Genomic DNA, 26,063 nt, shown 5'->3' with positions numbered 1-26,063 from the left:
AGAATGCCACCAGGCCATTACAGGGCAGCTTGAAGTTAAAAATATAGAGCAGGTGACAGGTCAAAAATCTATACTGTTACTATAGTATATTAAATTTGGCCTGTGGGAAATAATCTTCCCAATTCCTCTATCGCTTTCCAGAATATTTGCACAAATGACAGCTCGGTCTGCAAGGAAAAAAGAGGCAGTGGTGTAGAATATACCTTCACCAGATGAACATCCTGTCTGCTGAGTTGGTTTTGAGATAGATACTCCCTGTTCACTATCCATGGATGTCTTAGGACTTGGACTGCTGTAAGGCGCTGATGGGGATCTACGTGAAGCATCTTAGATACAATGTCCTGGGTTTAAAAGGAAGAAAACAGTAAAAGGAAGAAAAAGTAATTCATAGCAGTACAGGTTTTACTAAGATCCCGGTGGCAGTGTCATCACCAGCATGTCCAATGGAGAGAAGGGTGTACTTTAGACATGCTTTATATTTTTTAAGTGTAAAATCTGATCTTCAAAATTTTCAAGTGTAATATTCAACTCTCAGTTGATAATTCAGTCAAAAGATAATGTGGAGGGTATTCAGCTTACTGAGTGAGTGTTACAGGTGACCTCGTAGGAGTGATAAAACTCCACCTACAGAGGACTCTATCTGGAGGCACCTCCTCACTGACTCCAAAGCATGCTTATAAAAGAAGCTTAGAATAGAAATTTAACATTCAGGAGGCTAAAATTCAATGAGATCAGTTCTACCACGTCTGAATGTTTTCATTTCAAAACTGGACATCTGATAAAAAATACACTGTGAGGCTCATAGGTGTTGGTACCAAGATTAATATGTTACTAGGATTGCTTGCAGTTTTGTGGTGGCATATATCAATGTTCTTCCATTGGATACTACCAGTTGCTAAAACTGAAATCTTTTGAAGGAATCTCTAAATCCTGTCAAAGTTTCTGATTAATGCCAGGCAACTGGAAGCTTGCCAGCTTTCCTGCCCATCTAACTGTCTCATAGACTAGTGCACAGTTTCATGCTCAAAAGACTCAGCACCAGATGAATTTTATATCCTGGGGTTTCCATGCTTTGTGATAGATGGGCAGCCTAAACTGTGAACTATACAGGAGTTAAAAATGCTGGTTTGTAAACTGCCTGCTCCCAGTTAACTTTGAGGAGCAAAAAGGTGATTCACATATAGGCCATACATTTGTGGCACTGACAACCCTACACTTTTAAAAGTTCAGTTGCACCAAAGAAGAGTTCTGTGCTATTTGAATCTCAAGAGCATTCACAACTGATGGTGCTATATTATGCTTTAGTTTAATGAAATAAACTACCAAAATTCCTGAAACACTATTTCATACAGAGTGGTAGAAACATAAAGAATTTAAGCTTTTATTTCACGAGGCACTGAAAAATAACCCTTCTGACTATCTTTCTCTTAAGTTTGTTACAACTGCAGACTGCAAGTTCGTTTCAGAGAATAAGAAAAAAATCTGAGAAAGTGTTCACTGACCTTTGCAGTGTCAGATACTGAATCCCAGTTTCCTCCTGTAAGTGCATATTTGCCACTGCCAATCCTGGCCAGAATCTCCTCTGGGGTGTCATCTGGTCCATTTGCAAAAGGAGTGAACCTATTTAAGAAAAGAAAAAAATACAGTGTAATTTGCAAGTATAGGATTTCTAGGATCTAATGCTAACTGCCCCTGATTACAACAGGAATTTGGTTCCAGAATGGACCACAGACATTGCTGCTTCATTTTCACTCAAACTATACAGTCCAGTGATTCCTCATATTAAGTTGTTCTGCAGAGGAAAAGACTGATTCCTTAATTGTTTTTTAAAATTTTTGTTCTGTTCTCATTTTTTAGGAATGAAATATTCTTTTTAAAAAATAGACAGGTTTTTACCTCTTTGATTGGTTTAACTCTGCTTTATTGCCAATAACAATAATTGATAATGCCAAGAAAGGATAAAAATAATAAAGGAGAAAAATAATAAAGGAGAAAAATTAGGATCTGAAACAGAAAAAAGGAAAAGAATCCTTTATAATCTATTTTACAATGTTTTATTAACGATGATATACAAGTCTGTTGGGCAAAACAAATGATCTGCACCCAGCTTTACAAAATTAGTGTCACATGCGGAGGGCACACCTTTTGTCTTCATAAACTGACAAAAAATAAAATTTTTCCAGCAGACTAAAATCTACCAGGCCAAATTTTACTTCTCAATCTTGAACAGCTGTGTAGGTTTAGAAGAAGAGGGCATTTGGGATTTGTATACCTTCCTTCCACCTTTCCCTTCTCTTCTGAAAACTTGCCAGAGTGATTTTTAGATTGTTAAACAGTTCGTTTGGCCACAGCTTCCTATCCCACATGGTTTCTAGTTGCAAATTCAATTCCTCATGCTGATTTTCTAATTTTCAAAAACATTTCAGACTTCACAGAAGTTCAGCCCAAAGAGATACGTAATATTATTCCAATCTATAACCATCAGGAGGGATGCACTAAGAGTTAAGGACTGGCTAAAACCCCGAGGTCTGTCACTACCTGCGTTAACAGGTTTATAGGCTTGTGCTCTTGTCCTGGGTGTCTGAGCCCTCTCTGCTCACAGTAATGATCACAGAATCATCTAGGTTGGAAAGGACCTTGTAAAACATCTAGTCCAACCATTAACCTAGCACTGACATTTCCCAACTACACCATATCCCTCAGCGCTATGTCAACCCAACTCTTAAACACCTCCAGGGATGGGGACTCCACCACCTCCCTGGGCAGCCCATTCCAACGCCTAACAACCCGTTCTGTAAAGAAATGCTTCCTAATATCCAGTCTAAACCTTCCCTGGTGCAACTTGAGGCCATTCCCTCTTGTCCTATCACTTGTTACTTGGTTAAAGAGACTCATCCCCAGCTCTCTGCAACCTCCTTCACGTAGTTGTAGAGGGCGATGAGGTCTCCCCTCAGCCTCCTCTTCTACAGACTAAACAACCCCAGTTCCCTCAGCCGCTCCTCGTACGACATGTGCTCCAGACCCTTCACCAGCTTCGTTGCCCTTCTTTGGACACGCTCGAGTAATTCAATGTCCTTTTTGTAGTGAGGGGCCCAAAACTGAACACAGTAATCGAGGTGCGGCCTCACCAGTGCCGAGTACAGGGGTAAGATCACTTCCCTGTCCCTGCTGGCCACGCTATTGCTGATACAAGCCAGGATACCATTGGCCTTCTTGGCCACCTGGGCACACTGCTGGCTCATGTTCAGCCGGCTGTCAATCAACACCCCCAGGTCCCTCTCTGACTGGCAGGTGTCCAGCCACTCCTCCCCAAGCCTGTAGCGCTGCTGGGGGTTGTTGTGGCCGAAGGGCAGAACCCGGCATTTGGCCTTATTGAAACTCCTACAGTTGGCCTTAGCCCATCGCTCCAGCCTGTCCAGGTCTCTCTGCAGAGCCTCCCTACCCTCGAGCAGATCAACACTCCCACCCAACTCGGTGTCATCTGCAAACTTACTGAGGGTGCACTCGATCTCCTCGTCTAGATCATCAATAAAGATGTTAAACAGGAGTGGCCCCAAAACCGAGCCCTGGGGGACACCACTCGTGACTGGCCACCAGCCGGATTTAACTCCATTCACCACAACTCTTTGGGCCCGGCCATCCAGCCAGTTTTCTACCCAGCAAATCGTGTGCCCATCCAAGCCTCGAGCAGCCAGTTTTGCCAGGAGAATGTTGTGGGAAATGGTGTCAAAGGCCTTACTTAAAGTCAAGGTAGACAACATCCACAGCCTTTCCCTCATCCAATAAGCAGGTCGCCCTGTTGTAGAAGGCGATCAAATTTGTCAAGCAAGACCTGCCTTTCATAAACCCATGCTGACTGGGCCTGATCATCTGGTTGTCCTGCATGTGTTGTGTGATGGTACTCTGGATGAGCTGCTCCATCAAGATAAAAGGAGAATAAAATCCTGGATGCAAACAATAGTCAGTTCCTACTAACTCTCCTCTGGTGAAGAAGAACAAGATCATCCCTAAATGCAGTGGTGGCACCTAAAAAGTCAGCACTTCTCAACTGTTTGCATTACTCTTATTTTCTCTTGTAAGTGCAGAAAAAAGTGAGATACAAGTTAATAGCACCTGTTGCCAAATTTCATACCCACTAAGTGGATTTCAGATTCAAATATATTTGGATTTTTTGACATTTAAAAAAGAAGCATTTTGAGTATAATCAGCTAAACAAATGTGACTGTGGGTAGTGTGTTGGTTTTGTCTTACTTATTCTGGTTTTGTATCACTGCAGATCTATGGCGTTAGACAAATAGAAACTGGTTTTTGGAGATCCCAGCAGACTGGGAGACTGCTCTAGAAAGTCACAATATCCTTCAGCTAATGGTGAACGCAATTGTACTCAGGAACAAAATAGATGGGATAGAAACTCCTTTTCTATAATCTGTGAGGCAAGACACACAAAAGAAAGGTAGGGTCCAACTCTTTGTTTTTTGTATAAATCTAGGAATGAATCCAAGCTTCTCGCCACAGCTGAATGATCATGAAGCAAATTAAAGAGCTGTGAGAGGTCATGGAAGATTTTCAAGCTGCACAAATGTGCACATACCATACTCTGAGAAATTAAATTCAGGGGCCTGGTAACTCCAGATTGGGTTTGTACACTGTGTTTCCCATTCACCCCAGCATATCTTATTCCTACCCTTCACTGCTTATTTCAATCTGTCTCTTTCTCTGGGTCTTCTTGTGTCAGTATTTAACTTTAGCCAACACATTAGTAGGGGTATTTTTGCCAAATACCCCCCAAAAGTTCCTGCTTCCTGTTGCTGTTCTTGCTGGTCTGTTAATTTACTTTCTGTCCTTTCTGCAGCATATTTTTCAAATAGCACCTGAAAACTATGTTTGGTGGGGTTTTTTAGCCTTTAAAGGTGCTCAGGAACCTCGATAAGAACAGTAGATGAAGAATGAAGCTGAAGAGAATGATTGTATTAACAGAAATGAATGAACATCCTTTTATGGATAAGGTGAACATGATATGGCTCTTTGTACTCCTATGCTCCTCTCCTAGTGTAAAACTTCTGCACTGCTTAAGTGGTGAGTGAGCCTTTTAGGAGTCTAGGTCTCAGAGCAGTTTACAGGCACAGGCTGATAAAAACCTAAACAACTTGTAAAGTATCAAAGATATTTATGTGTTCTGGAAAAACTTATTCTAATTCTAAGTCTTGGCATCTATTTTCTTGCCTCGTACAACTGAGCACATTTCTCAAAGGAGGCCAGGCAATTTGCCATCTCTATCTGTGAATCAGTGCTGAAGTGCTGAGCCCACTGGAGATTGTGGCTCCAGAAAAACCTGTTCACTCACCCTGCCAACATGGTATACAGTAGGATCCCCAGGCTCCAGATGTCACAGGCTGCATCGTAACCTTGGCGTTTAAGGACCTATGTGAAGGAAAGAGAAAGATGAAAATAGGTTAATCTGCATTCCTGAATTTTTAGCTTCTGATCTTCAAAAAGCATCGATTAGTGGTCGTATCTGTTTCCAGGGCTTAACTGCATATCTGGCTTGAACAGGTGGCTGCCTCAGGATCAAAATGTTCAGTAGTGGTGTGGAGCAAGGTGAAGCCCAGGCTGGAATGAGCTGGTTGGTGTTCAAGCCCAGCACATCTGTCACCTCCACAGTGACAGAGATGAGTGCAGTTTGTTGGAGGCTCTGGGAGCCTCTCTGACCATCTAACACAGCAAAACAGTCAACATTTCAGTGTTTTAAAATGTTTCTTAAAAAAAGTTTGTTAATACTTTGAAACATATCCTCCTAACATAAAAGTTACCAAGGACACTGTGAATGCAACCAGCATAGGGCTGAGCATGATAGGCATGTCTGAGCTCACTTTGGATTTGATACAACAAATGGATGCACACTAACACGTACCTAATGTCAGACTAGTAAAGATGCATGACAACTGCAAAGAAAACTAAAAGGCTTACTTACTTCTGTATTAAGAGAAGTTGCCACATTTAGACTGGACTTAACAGATTGCAGGCTAAAACTTGATCCCTTTTTCCTATGGGAAAAACAAGACCCATGGTACTCAGCAGAGATCTGACCACTAGGTTCAATATTGGTACAGGGTAACGAGTTATAGCAGTAAGGGTAAAATCTAGATTTCATTTATGCTAGTGCTTTCTAGAAGAAATGTCTATTTGAGTCAGTGCAGGTCCCAGTGAAAGTGAAGCCACTAACTGAGGCAGCATTGCTGAGATTAGGGGAAGAACTTCGTTTCTGTTTGGCTCAGAAAAGCTCAGGGACCACCTCCAGATCTTCCACTTGCTTGTAAAAGCAAACTACCCTTCTGTTTATTCAGTTCTGACATATAAGGAGAGTTTTGTCCCCTGCTGATGGATCAGTAGATACATTAATTTTTTGCAAAGCACATGAAAAAGGAATGTACAAATTCAGCAAGTCTTTCTCTGACCTGCAGCCTTATTACTAAGGAGTGATTTCAGCTATCTGAAGTCTATCACAGAAAGGACTGATAGGAAAAAAAAGTTTCAGAAAATCTTGCCTCAACGGATTTTACAAATGATGAGTGGTAAAGCAACCATCTGCCAAGTATGCTGCTGAGCGAACATTTGCTACCTGGAAAAAAAGCTACATTTACTCCTGTTGACAAAACTGATAAAATCCTACTTCTGCCTCTCTCTCCTGCACATCATATATACACTCTCTGGCTGTTTTGTTTGTTTCTGTTTCTTCAGTTTCTGCATTCATTTCCCCTCTATTAATGATAATTTTTATGGGAAAAACCTTTTTGCTATTTGACAAAGTCAGTTGCTTCTTGCTTCACCTGAGAGACTGAATATCCAACATTTATCTTTAGGTGTGGCCATTGTCCTTGCTTCTTTCATTGCCATCACTGTCTTCCTCCAATAACCAAGGACAGTCAAGTCCAAGGCAAATGTCAGAAAAATGGGGCAGTGATGATATTTAGTGGAGCAGGGTATTAAGCAAGTGGTTACACAGCCACTGTGATGGGCAGGTGTTGCTGTGTTCTATCATTCAGTTTGCAAGAACGCTGCTAGATAACAGGGACATTCACTCTGTGCCAGTGTCTAGGGAAAGCTTTGCTGGCAATTACTTTTTATTGACAGCAACTTCACCCCACAGATAACCACAGGATCTAGCAAGAGTTATCAGTTAGTGTCACCGCTATTTGAAAATGTATCCAGCAGGTCTGTGCAACTGTGGTTAAAGCAAGAACACTGAGCTGGCAGGAGTGTGGGAAACCTTGGCCAAAAAGATTAGTGTTTGATCTAGGGGGCAGATTTTATCAAAGAGTAACAGGCACGTGTGTTAGAAATAAATCAGTCAGGGAAAGAGCTTTGCAAAAGATGCAGTGGTGTCCTGCTCCAAAGGGTGCTGAAGAATTTACCACCCATGAAGGGGTTTAGGTCACCTCAAGAAATTTCTGGGATCTGAAATACAGGCAGGAGATGGCTCTTAGTGCCACAGATGGCAGGGTGTTGTGGTGACAAGGAACAAACTTCCTCTGGGTCCATCCAATTCTGATAATGGCTCAGATATTTATCCAACCCCCTTTTGTTTCTATAGGCTTCGATTTATTCGATTAACAATGTTACGAATATAGGCTTTTCTCAGTTGTGACACAATCAGGGATGTGTATGGGTATGACAGCGAATAAACAAGCTCATAATTCCAAATGCAAAAACAGTAGTTCTTCATGGATTTTGGAAGAAAACTGCAGAATAAAATATTTTTACTTTCTCCAGAAGTGCCCTGTCGCATCAGCAGGGAAATGGTGGGCTGCATTCTCCCTCTGGACCCGGCCTCGTTCTTCGCTCCCCGCTCGCAGCGCGACTCGCACCAGGTGGCAGCGCGTCCCCTGCCCGGAGAGCCTTCACCCCACTCCTGTGCTCAGCCGGACCCCGCGGGAAGGGCTTCCAAAATCAAGGAGGATCCAAGCGGTCAAACATATTCTTCCTCTGCCACTGTCCTCTTGTGCCATCAGCTCAGCTGACTTTCTGCCTTCTTGTTTACTTTCAAGGGTGTACGGCAGACGTCGCAGCGGGGCTCAGGCAGGGAACATGAAAGTCAAGTCCAGGCTGGAGGGCAGTATTACATCACAGGTAAAATGTGAAAGCACTTAAGGCTTTATGTAAGCTCTCTGCCAGTTCTGGTAATGTTTCAATTGATCTCCAGCGTCTCCTGCATTAGCAGGACCTGTCTTACTCATCACAAACGTCTGGGAGCGTGATTTCTGCTTTTGGTTCAAATCAGAATAGTCTGATCTGAAACTGCATTGGGCTGGCAATGTTTGTGATTACAAACACTATACAAAACAGCTCATCATGAAAAATAGCTACACCTATTTTAAGCACATTGTATCTTGGAGAAAATCTGGGTGCTTTAAATATTGAAAACATGATTATTTTTTTGGTTTAGAAATGCAACTGCTGTGGTGCCACAGAACTTTTTTTACATATTTGGATAAATTTTAAACAGCTCATTCTAGTTTCTAAAATGAAAACCCAACCAAACAGCAATAAAATAACAAACCAATCTGTCTTGGCAATGGAAGATTTTTTTCTGAAGAAAATCTGCTTTGAATTTATACTGCCCCAGCAATGGTGTCAATTTAACAAATTCTCCTTCTGATGCTAGAAGTCTGTGATTCCTGTAACTTTTAGTATCATGAAAGGCCCTTGTACAGAAAGATCATCCCATTTTTCTCTTCCCAGTTACATACCACTCAGATGAACATTGGATGGAGGACAGTTATGGGGAAGAAAAGATTGCTGAATGATACCAAGAGACAGTGGTATCTGACAGTAGAGGGCAGATGAAGTACTGAAAGGCAATAGTTTTGTATTTTTCTTATAAGGACCATAACAAGCAGAGGAAGACACACATTTGAAGTTGTGTATTGCAAATACTAAAATTTCTGATAAGCATCACTCCAAGAAATGGATGATTACCCAGGAAATTAACCTCCTGCTACTTCATTGGAAGGAAGCAGCTATGAACGTCTCAGGGGTCAAATACAGCAAACAGCCCAAACCATTCAAACAGCTGTGGGACCCAAACCCACTCCTGTGGGACTGCATGGAAGGAACAGCACTCGCCAGCAATGCAGAGCCACCTCTCTCTGCGCTTGGGGCAAGCTGTTTGGTCTGCCTCCATTTCCCTGTCTGTAAAAATGGGAAAGCAGCCCCTTCCTACATGCCCCATAACAGGGGGATTGGTACTAGGAAAGCCCAAGTGGAGAGACGTTACTTTAGCTCAGTGAAGTTAACAATAAAGCTCCCACTGATGTCAGCGTGGTAAGGATTTCATGCATGGATTTTTCTTTTGAGTCTTACTCCTGACATCAAGACTTTCCTCTTAAGCCTTATTCCGTTCTGACGCAGTGCACTAGAGGGGAAGCTGAGCAGAAGCAGCTACTGAAAAAAGAGTATTTATCCTAGTAATGAGCCAAGTCATTGTGTATGTCAGTCTGAGACAGATACTGACTTCCATCTGGAGAAAAACAACTGGCCTGACAAGACCAGGAATAGGAAACTTATGGTAACAGAGGCTGTGCAAGTGCCAGTAGCCTGGTTTCTGCCTTGCTCCTCTTGTAAAGGCATTGAGAAAAAGGGAAAGGGAAAAAGGACTGCTTCCTAGAACATGTTCATTACTCACGGCTTTGAAATGTGATCCTACCTCAGGGGCAACAAAGTTGGCTGTGTAGCAGGGAGTCATGAGCAGCCCGTTCTCCGCTCTCAGTTGCTTGGCAAACCCGAAGTCACAGATCCTGATGGAATCTGGGTTTCCTGACTCATCCATGTAGAGGATATTACTTGGCTTCAGATCTCGGTGCACCACCTTAACAAGAAAGCAATGAGTAACAAGTGAGGAGAGGTCAGGGAGCATCCAGGCTTGGCTGCCATTTCTGGTCTGCTGTTTGAGGTCGGTCAAGAGCTCATGCCTAAAATATTTAAGTTTTGGAGAAAAACTGCTTAAAAGCCTTGGGCAAATGAAGGGAAAAGAAATGTTAATGTCTCTTAAGATCAGAAAGAACACGTTTGACAGCCTCCGCTGGTGTATTAAGATGGAGGCTGCTGCTCGGTGGGGGGGTACCTTTCCTAGGGTGGTCAGAGGGGGTTGCTGTACAAACACCTTGGCGTCAGAGTCTCCTGGAACCTGATGGCCAGCTGAAAGGCAAAGAAGAAATCCTGTCTGTGGTGAGTTGACCCTGGCTGGATGTCAGGTGCCCACCAAAGCTGCTCTATCACTCCCCCTCCTCAACCGGACAGGGGAGAGAAAATATAACAAAAAGCTTGTGGACTAAGATAAGGACAGGGAGGGATCACATACAAATTACCATCATGGTCAAAACAGACTCAACTTGGGGAAAATGAATTACATTTATTATCAATCAAATCAGAGCAGGATAATGAGAAATAAAATCTAATCTTAAAAACACCTTCCCCCAGCCACCCCCCCCGCCCCTTCTTCCTGGGCTCAACTTCACTCCTGATTTTCTCTACCTCCTCCCCCTCAGCGGCTCAGGGGAGCAGGGGATGGAAGTTGCGGCCAGTTCATCACACTTTGTCTCTGCAGCTCCTTCCTCCTCAGGGGGAGAACTCCTCACACTCTTTCCCTGCTCCAACGTGGGTCCCTCCCATGGGGCTCAGTCCTTCAGGAACAGACTGCCCCAGTGTGGGTCTCCCACGGGGTCACAAGTCCTGACAGCAAACCTGCTCCAGTACGGGCTCCTCTCTCCACGGGGCCACAGGTCCTGCCAGGAGCCTGCTCCAGCGTGGGCTTGCCACGGGGTCACAGCCTCCTTCAGGGGCACCCACCTGCTCTGGTGTGGGGTCCTCCACGGGCTGCAGGTGGATCTCTGTTCCACCATGGACCTCCATGGGTGCAGGCGCACAGCCTGCCTCACCATGGGCTGCACCATGGGCTGCAGGGGAATCTCTGCTCTGGTGCCTGGAGCATGTCCTCCCCTTCTTCTTTACTGACCTTGGTGTCTGCAGGGTTGTTTCTCTCACATATTCTCACTCCTCTCTCTGCTGCAGGTTCCCCCAGCAGTTTTTTTCCCTTCTTAAATATGTTCTCACAGAGATGCTACCACCGTTGCTGATGGGCTCGGCCTTGGCCAGTGGCAGGTCTGTCTTGGAGCCGGCTGGCATTGGCTCTATCAGATGTATGGGAAGCTTCTAGCAGCTTCTCACAGGTTTTCCCTGTGGCCCCTGCTACCAAAACCTTGCCACGCAAACCCAATACAACCATCAGAGAAGGAAAGTGTGTAAGGGTCTTCTGGCGACTGCCCATGTGAGCGGCTCACACCTGAAGGGAGGGATCTTTTTTTCCTCATTTCAAAATGTATTCACAAAAATTCTTTCTGTAGACATGCAACTTTCAAGTGGCTGTGTGTTTTACCAGAGGTGCTGCATTTCAGTAGTGGGAAAACAACCTCCATTGGTTATAGCAGGACTGAAAACCTATCATGTAAACAAAAGTCCAAGCACAAAATGCACTTGTTTTAACCATGAAACAGAAAAAGCAGCAAATATTTGACTAGTCATTCAAACTGCTTGTCCCCGAAAAGTGGAAAAGGAGAGGTTTTCAAAGCGCCATATATAGAAAGCTTAGATTTTAAAAGCCAGCTCTTTAACAGCATGTCAGAAACCTTTCTCATCAGCTGCTCAAACCACTATTTTGTTTGGAAAGCCGAGCATTTGATTTTCTGCTTATCTGCTGATTCAGCTACCCTGTTTTAAATTCTGTTAAAAAGATCAGCTACTGCAATAATGACTGTGATAAAAAGTAAACAGCTAATACCTCAACAAGGTACATGAACTTGAAAATCAGTGTAATTTGGGGATGAAAATACCACTTCAACATACTGCAGTTCAGTTGGCTAAAAAGTCCATGACCCTATTTCGCAAATGAAATGTAATTATAAATATGGAGAAATATTTTTTTAAAAAATGTATTTACATTTCAGAGAAGCAAAATCACAGCTATTTGCTTTTTCTAAAAGTCCTTTTTTAAGAAGGCTGATGCAGATAGCCCAAAAAGCAATGCTTACACCCTGAGAGTGCAGGTAGTCCACAGTCCTGGTGATGGTGCACAGCACAGCGCTGGCCTCTCTCTCTGAGAAACACTTCTGCCGAAGAATGCGGTCCAGGAGTTCACCTCCCCGCATCAGCTCCATCACCAAGTACACATATTTCCCATCATCATAGACCTGGAAGAGTAATAGAATAAATATATATTTTGGATCCATTAACTTGGTGACAGTTAGTCCTTTAATCACAGTGTTGGCTTGCTTGTGTGAGATGTTGCAAGAAGAAAATGTCAGCTAACGTGTGGGAAATGTGCTTATTATGCTTAACAACAGAAAAGGAAACCGTATAAAATGACTTAATCATTACTTTTTTCTCATGTCTGTGGCAGCTTGCTGATTTGTCCACACAGAAATGCAGCTTTCCTGATCTGCTATCATGTCAGCAGAGTAGACCAAGCTGCTAAAAGCAGCATCACTTCACACAGCCTGAAATGTCTACTGGCTGTCACCCAAGCCTCCTTCGCAGTAGTGTTCTCTCTGCAGGGTAACATTTGCCATTTCAAATATCAATATTTCGCTTTGACTCATGATCAGCTAAATGAACTGTATTATACTGTTGGCCAAGACCTGCTTTCAATTATATCATATAGTTTATATTTGTAATTCTGGTGAATATATTGTTGACATCAGCTGCAAGGTGTTTTTACCTTCAACATCAATTGCATGGGGTAAAAGAATTTTTTTTGTCTAAACTGGAAGATGGCCATTTTCATGTCATAATCCTTTATCTGGACTGCAATAATAGACAGTGTTACAGTCATCAATGCTAAATGATTTTGGAAACGAATATAAAACCTTTTTCGCACAGATTTTAAGACACTCTTTAACACCTAGGAATTAGGTGAGACTTTCCTGTGGGCATGTGATTGGAAACTTTTTATATACTTCTCTAAGGTCCGAACTGTAACCTACTGGCCACGGACACCAGTAGGATTTTGTTCCGTAAATTCAGAATTTGACATAGTGTGGACAATCCTAGGTGAGACTGCAGGCAGTGTAAGTAAAACATCTCCGGCTAAAGGTCATACCACATGTAAGCATAGTGAGGACTCTTCTTCATGTGAAATGCTGAAGAAAGATATCTTCATATCTTCTCAGGCTGCTTGAGTAGAAGGTAAATACTCCCTGACATTAAAACACTATTGAGGGAAACCCTAGTGACTTTGTGAGCTCTCCTCTACCCAACAAAGCAGATACCAGAGGCCATATGGGAATGGCTGCTGCTCATGAAAGAGTAGCCCTGCCCAGCAGCACCACTGTGCATGCCCAGCAACTTGCTCCAAAACACCCAACAAGGTGTTTCTGAAACTTCTGAAAACTTCTGAAAAGTGATGCAAAACCAAACACATTTTGTTGTTCTCCAGCACTGTGCCCCTTTGCTTTTATCTGCAGTTGGTTAGACAATAATTGGAGAATGTATAACCTGATCAGGCTTTTCAACTGCTATCCAGGAATTTCTTAAGTCACATTTTTTTCCTTAATTTCAATGGGTCTGACTTTAGCTCTGACCATCAACTGAAGAATTTTACAGACACAGAGTAGAAGGTGAGCCTGACCATAAGGTGAAAATCATTTAATGCTGAAGTGCTCAAAGACTACTCACATCTTTAAGAGTAATGATGTTTGGATGCTGTCCATATCGCAAGAGGATCTCAATTTCTTCTGAGGGGTCTCTCTTGCTCTTATCAATTATCTGGAATAAATGAAGCACAGTGTAGTAAGATACTGGCTAGCAGCACTAAGCAAAAAACAAGCAATTTTTACAGTTTAAACAAATCAGTACTTAAAATTCTTCTAGTAATCATTATTCTAGGAGAGGACAGCTCAAACCCTGCAAATGAGAGCCACGCTGACTATATGCCAAAGCAGATGGAGCAATAATTAGTTCAGATTCTGAAGGCGTAGGCCTGTTTTTTTGATGCCTACAGTTTTGTTTGCCCATAAATAATGGCAGTTATAAGAAGTATCATTTAGAAATCAAACAACCTGGAGAGTTTTAAAATAATAATAGTTTTAAAATTACCTCTGACATAAAAAATGGATACATTCATAATATTGGCATATACTTGCATATCTGCTGATAAATTAATAGAAATTACTTATCAGGTGGGTTTGTCAGAAATGAAGAAGTATAGACATCTACCATCAGGGCATATCTGACTTGAAGCTATTGGTAATCACCTGGCTCTTTGGGCCATGCTGTTGTAATGAAAAGAGAGTCGCCAGAGATTGCATTTGGCCATGTAACCAAACGCTGCCCATTCCTAAGCTAGAAAGAAATCTGCTCTATATATCACTTTTTTGTATTCAGCATCTTTTGCCTTATCAGGGAGTATAGTGAAACATTAAAACTTCTTAGTTTTATAGCAGCAGGGCTCAGAAAAAACATGACACCTGCTCTTAGAGAGCATCACTGCATGTAAAACCTGTTAGGATGGCACCAACTTCTCGTCAATGATTCTATTACATATATTTGGGATGTCAATCAAAGAGCTTTGATCATTTGCCCAGTTGAGAGCACTGATTAATGTTTCTCACTTTGCAGATTTAAGTGATAAACATGAAATAAGAAATAGCTATAAAAAAACCCAAGGGAGATCTCTGCATTTTGGAATCTCAAATGCAACTGCACAGGGAATGGCAGAAGACTTTCCACTAGAAACTCATTAGGAGTACAGTATTTTGGCACAATTTCTTATTGCTCGAGAACAGCACAGTACTTTGGAATAATAGGTTTACCGAAGAGGAATGGGTGCTTTTTCAGAAAATCATAATTCCATTATTGGCTTGGACTTCAAGGCTTCCAACCTTAAATGTGGTTAGCTCTAAGAACTAGGGACAGAGCACAGATTTAAAACAATGGTGTTTGCAGGGAAACAACTTTTTTAAAATCTCATTTGTTAATGAAGATAAATGACTGACTGCTTTTGCATGCATTTTTTATGACTTAATTATGGCGATACACATTTAAGTACATGTCTAGAATTTTATGCATCAGTTATAATAGTGCATACTTGAATACATATCAGAAGTTTTGTAGTCATCATGACTGGCATGCATTGGCAGTGATAATAATGGTCAGTAGTTGTCCACGGTTGAAGTATGCATTTGAAACCATATCAGTTATTTGATTCTGAATTAATAGCAGTGTGACAAGTGAAGGTGCAACAGGGAGCTGATGCATGTAGATGGCTGTTGTCCACACTTGAACAAATGAAGGAAAAACCTCAAAAACAGGTGAGTTAAAAAATTCTAATAGCAATTTCTCCTTAGAATATACTGTTGTTCTCCCAGTTTAATTGAGACATTCTCAAAAAGCCAATGAAGCCCCGATTGAATGACTCCTCATAAATACAACCAAAGTGACTGAATGTGTCCCACTCAACCAGTAACTCTAACATATAAAAAGATCCTCATGGCCACTTCCTTGGCTAAATTAATATAGCTCTTGTCAAGTTAATGGAGTTACACACACATGCCCCTGTTAGGATCTGTCTGCCTTGTACAAACCAGCAGAATTTACTGCAGCAAGTACTACTACCACTGTGTGAAGTACTACTATCATATGGTACTGTAGCAAGCAATATATTCCAGATTCCTTTTCTGTTGTATTTTCCTGTGAAAGGAAATATCCAGAGCTACGGAAAATTTTAAGCATCTATTAATAATGCAGGACTATAAATGTATATATATGGCCTAAAAAAAATCTGAACTAAAAATAGTCTCAGCTATTGACACAAAGCTCAAAATAACATAACCTGAAGCAGTCTGCTCCTGATTTAGCAGCAACAGCAGTAGATGATATGTAATGCTTCTAATTCTCAATATGCTATATAAACATAAATTGCAAGACAGTGCTGCTAAATATGCATGCTTTTTGCTTTAATGTGTGCACAAGCTGTGATACAGTGATTAAATGGACAAGCTGCCCTAAGCCACACAAGAAAACATTGACAGAGCTGTGAAGGGACCTGCCAAATTCCTCTCAGTCCCTGTGCAGTCTGGTTGAACAGAGCAGAACCATTTTTTTCCTCCACAGTGAGAAGTTGTCACCCTGACAGTGCCTCTCTTCAGTGTGCCTGTGACTTCCACCTGGTCTGCAACTAATAAAGCAGCAAAGGAGGTGGCTGCTGCAACTTTCACAGAAATCTCTCTTCAGCTCAGACTGGCTGCAGTATGCAGAGTTTCTTCATTCACACGCTGCAATGGCCAAAGCAGCTCCTTAAATATGCCCCACAGCTCCACTCTGATACCTGATTCTCCTGGTCTTCCTCTTCAGAAATTGTTTCTGTGTGTTGTTAAACCCACACCAGATTTTCCAAAGATGGAAGTTGCTGTGTCAGGGTGGTTCAACCAGTGGTTGCTGCCTCCTTTTGCACTCAGAGAAGTCTGCATCACAACATGAGATGCTGCATCCCCAGAACACCTGCAAATCTTGGCCCAGCTTAGTGCCAAAATGAGCTGTGGTAAAATGCAGGCCCAGTGCTCCTTATCGAACAGAAGGGCTAAGGAAGATGCGTTGTGGACTTCCAGAGATATTCATAAGTAGTTCTGAGATTCTCAAAAAGTATCAGAATAAATGAATTAAATTATGTAAGTGAAAAGGCAGTGGTTTCACCAGACAGGTGTTAAATAAGAGCTTTCTGTGCAGCTGTACTTTCTGATTTTCAGTGAGTGTTGCTGTACATAACATGGAGAAGATGCATGCTCTGAGCACCTTGTGCAGATGTGGCAGGAGAGAGGCAGGACAGAGGCAGCCCCGGCATGGCACCCTCTGCACACTCTCCTCCCACTCACCATCCAGCTGCTGGGCTGTTTGGCCTCCTGGCAAAAGCACGTCTCTTCTGCTGTACCTGAGCAGTAACTCCTTTCTTCTCCAGACAGCAACACCCAGGCTGCTGGGCAGAGTCCAAAATCACTGCGAACACTTCATCCACAATGCTATGTTATCTACACACATATCCCCCTTCCTGGAGTGGATCAATGCCAAGATATATGAAGCAGCCTCGACTGTAATTTGAAAAGTGTTCACTGAGTGAGATTGCCAGAGAAGGTGAGGGAGGCGTTACAAAGTCTAACCGTGGTTGTACTCTACCTCCTGGAAACAAACCAAGGCACTCTTCTTGCTGGTCCTTTCCAGGGGGGACCTGGCAAGCATCTGCTGGCTCCTTGGGGCTGTGTTCCCACTGCACTGAGATCTGGTGCCCCCTGGGCTCTCCCAGAGTGGGGACACGGACGTTCTTTCCAGTGGGCTTTGATCGGCAGTGAACCACTACCAGAGCAGACACCCATACCAGGCACTTGACTTTCTTTTTCTGTGTTACTGTTTCTTACTCCTTCTCCTGCTTTAGAGTTTAATTATCTCTAATTTTAAAAGATCAGCTTTATTGTCAGTCCACCTCTGCATATGGAGAGGTTTTAGCTTTGTCCACTGAATTCAACCAGTGCAGATTGTGTACACCGGACAACAGCATACGTGGCACTTCACACACAACCAATGTAGCAGTTTGGTATGGTCCTCAATTTTAATACAACATCTCTCAGAGCTATGCTTTCAGGCTGCCCAGAGAGACCCCACAAAGATAGCCTGTTGTTGGCTACCCTGCTCCAATGAGGACCAAAGGCTCTGGATTGTTTTCTACCTATATACTGAAAGCTGCAATGCTAGAAAGAAAAAAAACATTTAATGTTACAGATTGGGATACAGGAACTGCTGTACTCTCATCAGACTTCCTACATGAGACCACACATGGCCACAGCATGTGACACAGTGTCTGCTCTTGTCAGAATTAATATTACTATTAATCAGTTAATTGTTTTCCTATCTAGTAGCTTTCAAGCTCTACTGTTGGATGCTGGCAAGCTAAATATGTCTGTCTGAATTTTAGATAGGCAATGACACTCTTAAACCCTGATTAAAAGCTGAGCAAAACTGTGTAATTTCTATACATCTTTTGTGGTAACAAAGAGCATTTACTACCCTGGTCACTCTGTTTCCTCTGAGACATTGTGTTTTGCATGAAGACAGACTCTTCTCTATTCCTCTCTGTGACAGCCCATGAACCTCCTGCAGCTCTTCCTGTGCAAGGAATCATGTCTTTTCTTTAGGAAATTCATTTTGATTTGAACTCAACTAAAATGCCTACATAAACACCCGCTGTTACAAAATTAAGGAAAGATTTTCTCTGCTACTAGTCCTGAGGTTTTGAGTAATATGCAATTATGCTACTTCTCTATTTCTCTCTGTAGATATGTGGTGAAGAACACCAACTCAGAAAGTCATTATAATGTATAAATAACTTAACTGAAAACGTAGCAAGAGATCTGTTGTATTTTGGCAGAGAAGAGCTATGAAGCACAGGGCTCTTCTATTGTCCTTTGGAAAAATAAGAAACCGAGCCATTCAACAAACAGACTTTTCTCTATGTATTGGACACTCAGGAATTGCTTAGAAACTCATCTGTATTAAACAGTGGGTGAAACAATTCCAGAGTAAAATGAGCTCAGCATATGCAATAGCATCCTTTGTTCTAATAGGAGACTTGTTTGTTCTTTGACTATCACATCCTTTGTGTATTTTACTGACTAGCTGAAAGAAAAGGTGCATTTTCTTCAGCGGAATTTAGGGCAAGAACCTCATGATATTTTAAAATGAGTAAAACTCCATCAGAGGACAATGCTGAACTGTATCAAGGAAGAAAGGATCAGGAGAGAATACTTTCAGAATCCTAATTAAGGTGTCTGGCCAGTTTTTGTAAGTCCTACAAGTCTTTTGCATGGAAAAAAATCACCCGATTCTCCCTTACTAATGGGTTTTCAATGTCTTCAGCCTTGCCAGAGTGGACCGATGAGTATAAAAGAGAGTAGCAATACAGTTCTGTATTGATCTACAGCAACTACATAGACAGTATATATTTATATTTGCTTGTTACAGTTTTGTGAAGGTATTTGCGTGCCTCCAGCTGTGTAGATAAATTTCTTCTTCTGGATCTAGTTATGCCATTAGCAGATGTTACAGTCCTCAGCTGTTTGATACCACCTACCATCTGGGTCTTACAGCCTTCACAGCCCTGTCAAGGAAATGGTATGTGTGAGCACTCCCTAACCCGCTTTGGGCAGAATTAGCCCCGTTAATAGAAATTGCCTTTTCAAACAGCCGAAATTAACCTGAGTGACCTTGCATGAGGAGGACGGCTATTTTTCTTACATGGAGTTCTCCATCACTACGGTTGTGAGATTGGAAAAAGGCAGGAGGTAGGAGGTGACAATTTAACTGCCTTTGCTGTCTGAAAAATGAACAGCCTAAAGGAAAGGGTGAGAGAAAAGCAACAAAGTGAGAAGAAAGAAAAGAAACATCAGATGCACTGATGGGAAGAGCAGTGATATGGGCCTTAGGAGAAAGGATGGGGCTCTGGCCAGGCTAAGCTGGAGTTGGCAGTGAGGAAACTGCTGTCTGTTGTTGGGTCTTCCTGCGCTGGGGAGAAAGGACTTTGTGCATCTTCAATGAACAAACAAGACTGCACAAAAACATCTTCTCGGCTCTGACTTGATTTTTCCCCTTAAGTGAAACAAGACACAAAAGCTCTGTCTAATCACATCAGTCAAAATGGGCAATGGTAGCCCCTTCTTGGGAAAGTCAAGCTAAATGTACCTAATACTGGCACTGTGGTTTAACCCTTAACACTGTGGTGTGTGCCACTCACATGGACTGCAGCAAAAATTCTCCATTTTATTTTAATGGATTTATTTCACAACATCAACCACAAACATTGGGAGGCATTAAAGTACACCCTGCAGCCTGGGCACAGATAATAAGTAGGTTGTGGGGCTTTGACTGAGGAGCTTTGGTGGGTCGTGCTGCAGGGGCACAAGGCATAGCTCTCCTTGGCCGCCCTTTTTGCCCCCAGTCCCAAATTGGACCAGCGTCTGCCTTTTGTTCAACTGCCCCAAGTGACCTTTCCTAGCAGTTGAAACTGAGATACAAGCGTTTGAACCAAGGCAGCTGAGCCGCTGGTACAGTCCTAACCTGCTGCTCTGGCTACAGCAGCTGAAAGTCCAGCAGGTCCAGCAGACACATGGGCACTGCAATACCTTAACCAGACACAGCTGAGGCTGCCGGTGTGTTTAGACAGCGGAACTACCTAAAGAGCCTTTTGACCAGCACCAGGGAACTTACAATGTCTTTGTGGAAAAAGCATGAAGGAGAAAGAGAGCTTTATGCACTTTTTAAAGCTGCTTTATTTTTTATTACATACTTTGAAGTTTTTTCTAAAGCCTGTTTGGAGTGTAAGCACGGGTTAATCACATTTAAGAAGAGAGCCATATAACACCGTGTGATGCGATACTCCCTGTAGAAATTCTTTCCTTTTCTGGGAGAGGAGGTATGAGCAAAGGAAGAATTAATTTTGTGTCCCTTTGCACATTATGTCTACACCATATCTATGATATACTTGAAAATTCGGGGCACCACTGGTGGAACTGACTGTAGGTGGGACTCACATCCTTCTGAAGAAAGGAGGTGCAACAACATATGCAGAGATTTTAATCTGACAGTTTCATCTACGATATTAATTCCGATGAGAGTGTCACAGAGAGAGAGTTCTGCAGTTCTGTGCTGCTGGAAAATGTACAGGTTTCCATTCCAGTAATATTTACTACTAAAAATAAGCCCTATTCATGCCAAGCATCTATTTTAATTTGGTTCCTTTTTTGATGTGAAATTACTCAAGCTGGATGAAAATCGCCGCAGAAAGGCTAACATTATTTAAAAGGACATGGTATAATGTTACACTTAAGATGTCTCCAAGGAGAACTATTCCAAGCTTAATAGTTTCTGAGGGACTATTTGCTGTGCTATGAGTTTTGATTAGCTCTAGAGATTCATTCCCCCCATCCATGCTTAAATCTTTCATAAAAATAGTGAAATGCATATTAAAAGAAACAGGCCTAATTAGCAATACTTGCTAATAAAAAAACTTTTCTGAAATAAGCACTGCCCATCAGATCAAGCTGTGTGGGTGAGACATTAAACTTTCTACACACAGAGCATGCCCACTTGCTGCCACTGTTTGCTGACAGCACTCCTGTCAACTGCAATACTTATTAATTAGCATTTATACAGTAGCACACATTTGCTAAGCAACGCAGAAACATTAACAAATTTTGTTCCAATATCACCTGTGAAACACAAAAGCTCACTTCAGAGACATGTCTGCAGTTTCAGAGGCAGAACAGCTCAGTGGGAAAGGCTCTGTACTGTGTTTTAGTCTGCTCTGCTCAGACCTAGCACACATCCTTGGATCAGACTGATGAGTTTTCAGTCTGTAAAATGACTGCAGTGCTACTCCCACCTTCTTTTACAAAAAGCTTCAGGGATGGAAACCAGTATATCATACTCAGATCTTATAAAAGGGGAAAATTATTACATCAATATGGAAGACAAATACAAGAAACATGGCTTAAATGGCCCCAAAAGAGAAACAGAGCCACAAAGGTCCAAATTCTGTCCAAAATACTTAGTTATTTGGCAAGCAAGCTAGAGACGAGAAACATGATATTACTAAGCTGTAGAAAAACTGCTGCCTGATCCTAAGTCTCAGAAAAGATCTAGTTAGCAGTGAAATAGCATCATCTCACATTCTTCAGAGGCTCAGCCATGTGAAGGAGAGAGGCACTGTGAGCTTTGTGACCAAATGGGAAGGAGGCTGCAGGAATCCTTACATCAGAGGGGATGTACAACCACTGCACATCTAAGATTTGCTCTGAAGCTGAGTTTAAGAGGTGGTCTGCACATATTTCTCTATTTCTATCTGTCTCCTCTGTTTATTTTGTTAAGACTTAATCAGTGCCTTAATCCCATTTACCCAAAAAGCCACCAGCCAGCAATGGCTGCTACAAACAAGCTTGTTGCTTGTAGAAAGTGCTCAAGGCACTCCTGGCTTTCTGCCCTGCTTCCTCTCCCAAGTTCCTCGGGCAGAGCCTAGCACTCTGTACTGGCCCATCCTTTCTGAAGCTGTAGCTGCAGGGTCTTGCCTATTTGAGCAGTGCCTCCTTGGAGAACTGACTTATTTCTATGGGGGGAGTATCTGGCAGAAACCTGAACATGCTCAAATCACGACAATAGAAAAGTGAGACTCATTGAAGCTTTGCAGGTATTTGACTAAACCCGAATCTTAAAAAATGAGGACAGCATATAAAATATGCTACGTTGCCTCCTGCTGTGGTGAGTGAAATTGTACACAGCAGTCCCTGGGTCAGGCCCTTTGATGAAGTTGCTAAAAATGGGAAAACCAGGAAAACCTTCAAAATACTCTCACATATCAGACATAAGATCCTTACAGACAACTTTCTCCACTGCACTCCTTTGCTACTTCATCCATTTTACTGCAACTAATTTTATCTTTCCATCATATCTAGAGGACAGCAGTCCATGCTGTTTGTAAGCACTCTTACCATATCTGTCATGGATCCCAGTTGGAGTCTAGGGCTTTTCATGCTGGCTTCTTTGCAGAGCGCTCTGGAAAACAGCCTTTCCTATGCAAATCCAAAGCACAGAGATTTGAGCGTAAATCTGCTCTGAAGCCTGTATCTTCTGTGTGGCACCTTATTGCCTATTGAATCTGCTGGCACGCTACCGGCTTAAGTATCTTTCAGACAGTGAAAAACATCTTTTACTGAAGTGTCTGGACATCAGAATTTCCAGAATCTCAGCTTTATAAACCAAATTTCATGGGAGAACATGGTAAGTGTTCTCTGTAGTTTATCAGGGTTAAGAAGGGGTCTTATACCTCTAACTCTGCATTTTGTAAGGCTCCATTTCCATTAATATGACAGATCCAACTTCTTTGCATATGAGGGGGAGGACATCTTGGTCATCTTCTTGAAGCGTCTGTTTTACCAACTGCTCTCACCATCAGACTTTTTTTTTTCTGAAACTCCCTATTTTAGCTTCAAGACATTCTGTCTTGTCTTGCTGTCTTTAGCAGCCAAATGGTTGTCATCCGTCATTTATATCACCTAAGAGATATTTATAGATTTTGATTGTATCCCACTGGACTCTTGTCTGTCTTAACATCATATATATTTGTAGCTTTCTTGATAGAGCTTGCCTTGTAATTCTTTCATATTTTCTGCTATAGATTTCCTCTAATTTGTTTATATTCTATTTTAAACCATGGATACCAAAATAGCACATGGTCCCACAGGATTTAACAGTCCTACCCAGGTACTACAGGCAAAACCAACTTCTATGCAAGCATGTTAGTAAGACAGAAATCTATAGATTTGATTTTCAATTTCATTAATAAAACTTTAACTATACTAGCAACACTATGCAATGCTTGTCTGATGCTGGTATTCAGATCTTTCTATTTCCATCCTAAGAATTAATTGAGTATATTGCATTACATATCATTCAGGGAATGAAAGCAAATAAGAATGAAAATTTTTGGAGAGAGTGCAGAGATACTTTCTCTCAGTAAAATATTGGAAAGTATCTTTCAGAATCATCAGTATGATCTTGCAGAGACAAGACATACACTCCTCATAGATAATTTGATAAGCCATCTTGGGGAAGAGCCAGGACAGTTTTATGGAGTCATAGTTATCACTCCCATTTCCCTTCAGTTGGGTGGCAGGTTTTTTAATGGGTTTTCTTCACATCACATTATATTCTTCCTGATGCCATTCTCTCCCAGAGCGTGAGGTGTGATAGAGCCATACTCATATTCACGCAAACCTTACTGTAACAGCTACCCAGCAAAGAGTGGCATCCAGTCAAGAGGAGTTTGCGTGACTAGGGATCGAATGAGAACTGAGACAGGACCTCAACATCTGATCAATACCCATGCAGCCCATCTTCTCCCTTGCAGAATCCTGTTACTGCTCTGCTCCAGCAGCAGGTAACTTCTGCTAAATTTCACAGCTAAATTTAAAGAGGATACATTTATCAGTAGCTCTGACCCAGAGATCTCTGCACATACCCTGGGGCCTGACCCCTGTACCATGTTCTGGTGCAGGCAGAGGGAGGAAAGGTCAATCAGTGAATGGGTACCTGCTGGTGTTGACAAGCTGGCAGGCTCAGGGCCAAGAAATCTGCAGTTATCCAGCAAACCCATTGACTTGCCTATTAAAATACTGATATATTTATCCATGTTACACCAGACACTTGGTACCTCCCAGACAGACAAAAATAGACACAAATCCTCCCCTGAAAATTTCACAGTCTGTTTCACTTTAGAGGAAAGTCATTTTAGTGACTTTCTGTGGTTAAGGAGAAACAAATCTAAGCAAATGTCTCTAGCTCTACAGACACCTTAACTGTCAAGGAGACTTGATGACCTTTGGACTGATCTTTTTTCTTCTTTTTTTTTTTTCCTTTTCCTGTTTCATTAAATAAACCTACAAGTGCTCAGGAATCCTACTTTCTTTAAAAGAATTGCAAAAGAGTGCACCACACTGCAGTCAGTCTTAGAAGACTACCTTTTTTTTGTCATTCATGCTTTCTGCATTCAGCACTGAATTCCTGACATAACCATAATATAGGTTATGGAGAAAATATTTCAGAGCCAACTAAACAACCCTGTGTAAGATCCTGCCTTCAGACTAGCATGCTATTGTATCTACTTATGGCAACCACCTAAAAACAAGCAAACCAAGACCGTGAACATCAACGGAAGAGGAAAATGAAGTTTAAAGAACTTATGAAATAACTCTGGAATTCATATAGTTTTTGGTCACTATGTCACTCACCATTATTAGAAAATAAATAGAATTATATAGCAAGTCTGATTACACAGGCCTGCTAAAACCAGCTGTCACAAGTTACTGACATCTATTTATTGATAGCATGTTGACATCAGTTCACTGGTATCGCATTTTTATAGCTAATTAAAATGCACCTTCTCTCCAGTCTGCACATACCAAAACATGCCGAGATAGATGTACTTTCAGTGCTTCGTAATTACCAAAATTATATATGAACTGTAGGATTTACTAGGACTCTATCACAAACTAACCCTTATCCCAGAGGCAGATGTAGATGGCAAAATTTGGCTTTGTTCACAGCTGTGGAACATTTGGAGCCAAACAGCAGGCTAGCAGCTTAGAGAGATAGGAAAAAGTCATGAAATTCACAAGTGTTTCGAGATCCAAATTCCACTGTAATACTGGTACCTCCAAAATTGGACTTGTCACTTGGGACCATCTCTACTGCATGTTTTTCTTCTTCAAGGGAGGGAGAAATGTATACCCTGTCCTTTTACCCAGTTGTTCCCCCTAGCTCTAACAACATGGAAGGAATAAAAATCTATAAGGCTTAACCAGTAAGATATTCTTCTAACATGGAGAAGAAAACAGTTGGCATCAAAGCTGTTGAAGCTGGCCCCTATGCACACCCACCTCTGCAATGCTTGGAGTTACCATATTGGGAGTAGAACAGGCCATAGCACCAGCAGTTTCTACTTTGGCTGTTATCTACCAGCAATCTGTGCTGGGGGTAGAGTCAATCTAAGCAAAGAAACCTTTAGAAAAAGGGGGGTGCAATCAGGTCTTTTCAAACATACTTAATTTGGCATAAGTAAGAAACACATCTGAAAATCCAGCTTGAAAGCTTCACTACAAGTAAGGATCCAAACTTGAAGCCAGTGCAACGTTTTCAAGTAAAGAAAAACTTTTGGAATACACCAATTGCATCAAATCTCTTGCAGGTTTTGAAAAATCTGATTCACCAAGAACTCTGAACTGTAGCATTTCCTTTGTTTTACAAAAGAGAGCTCTTAATCTGTTTAGGCTTCCATTGTAGGCTTTCTTCCATCCACAGAAATCCCTCCCATCTGCTCTAGCATCATTCTTTTACTTAATTGACTTATTTTCTCTAGATACTGATGTGACTGAAATAGTTTGATCTGATTTTCCTTTGCTTCTGACCTCACTATTACATTT

The 26,063-nt window shown here is 41.9% G+C and overlaps 1 protein-coding gene across 5 annotated transcripts in view; it reads right to left on the bottom strand.

Annotated features, from left to right (window-relative positions):
- Positions 1-26,063, bottom strand: part of RPS6KA2 (ribosomal protein S6 kinase A2) — a 310,220-nt gene that overhangs the window by 7,579 nt on the left and 276,578 nt on the right. For all 5 annotated transcript variants that reach the window (XM_074818602.1, XM_074818604.1, XM_074818605.1 and 2 more), the window contains 6 exons: positions 13,726-13,815; positions 12,084-12,242; positions 9,704-9,865; positions 5,345-5,421; positions 1,503-1,620; positions 204-341 (listed from right to left, as the gene is read on the bottom strand). In XM_074818602.1, the coding sequence (XP_074674703.1) occupies positions 204-341; positions 1,503-1,620; positions 5,345-5,421; positions 9,704-9,865; positions 12,084-12,242; positions 13,726-13,815 (744 nt within the window). The remainder of the gene's footprint in view (positions 1-203; positions 342-1,502; positions 1,621-5,344; positions 5,422-9,703; positions 9,866-12,083; positions 12,243-13,725; positions 13,816-26,063) is intronic.

This window comes from Strix aluco, chromosome 3, assembly GCF_031877795.1.
Source record: "Strix aluco isolate bStrAlu1 chromosome 3, bStrAlu1.hap1, whole genome shotgun sequence".
In the NCBI taxonomy this organism is placed as follows: domain Eukaryota; kingdom Metazoa; phylum Chordata; class Aves; order Strigiformes; family Strigidae; genus Strix; species Strix aluco.
Note: the sequence above shows the minus strand (reverse complement) of the source record. Positions and strands in the feature narration are given on the sequence as shown.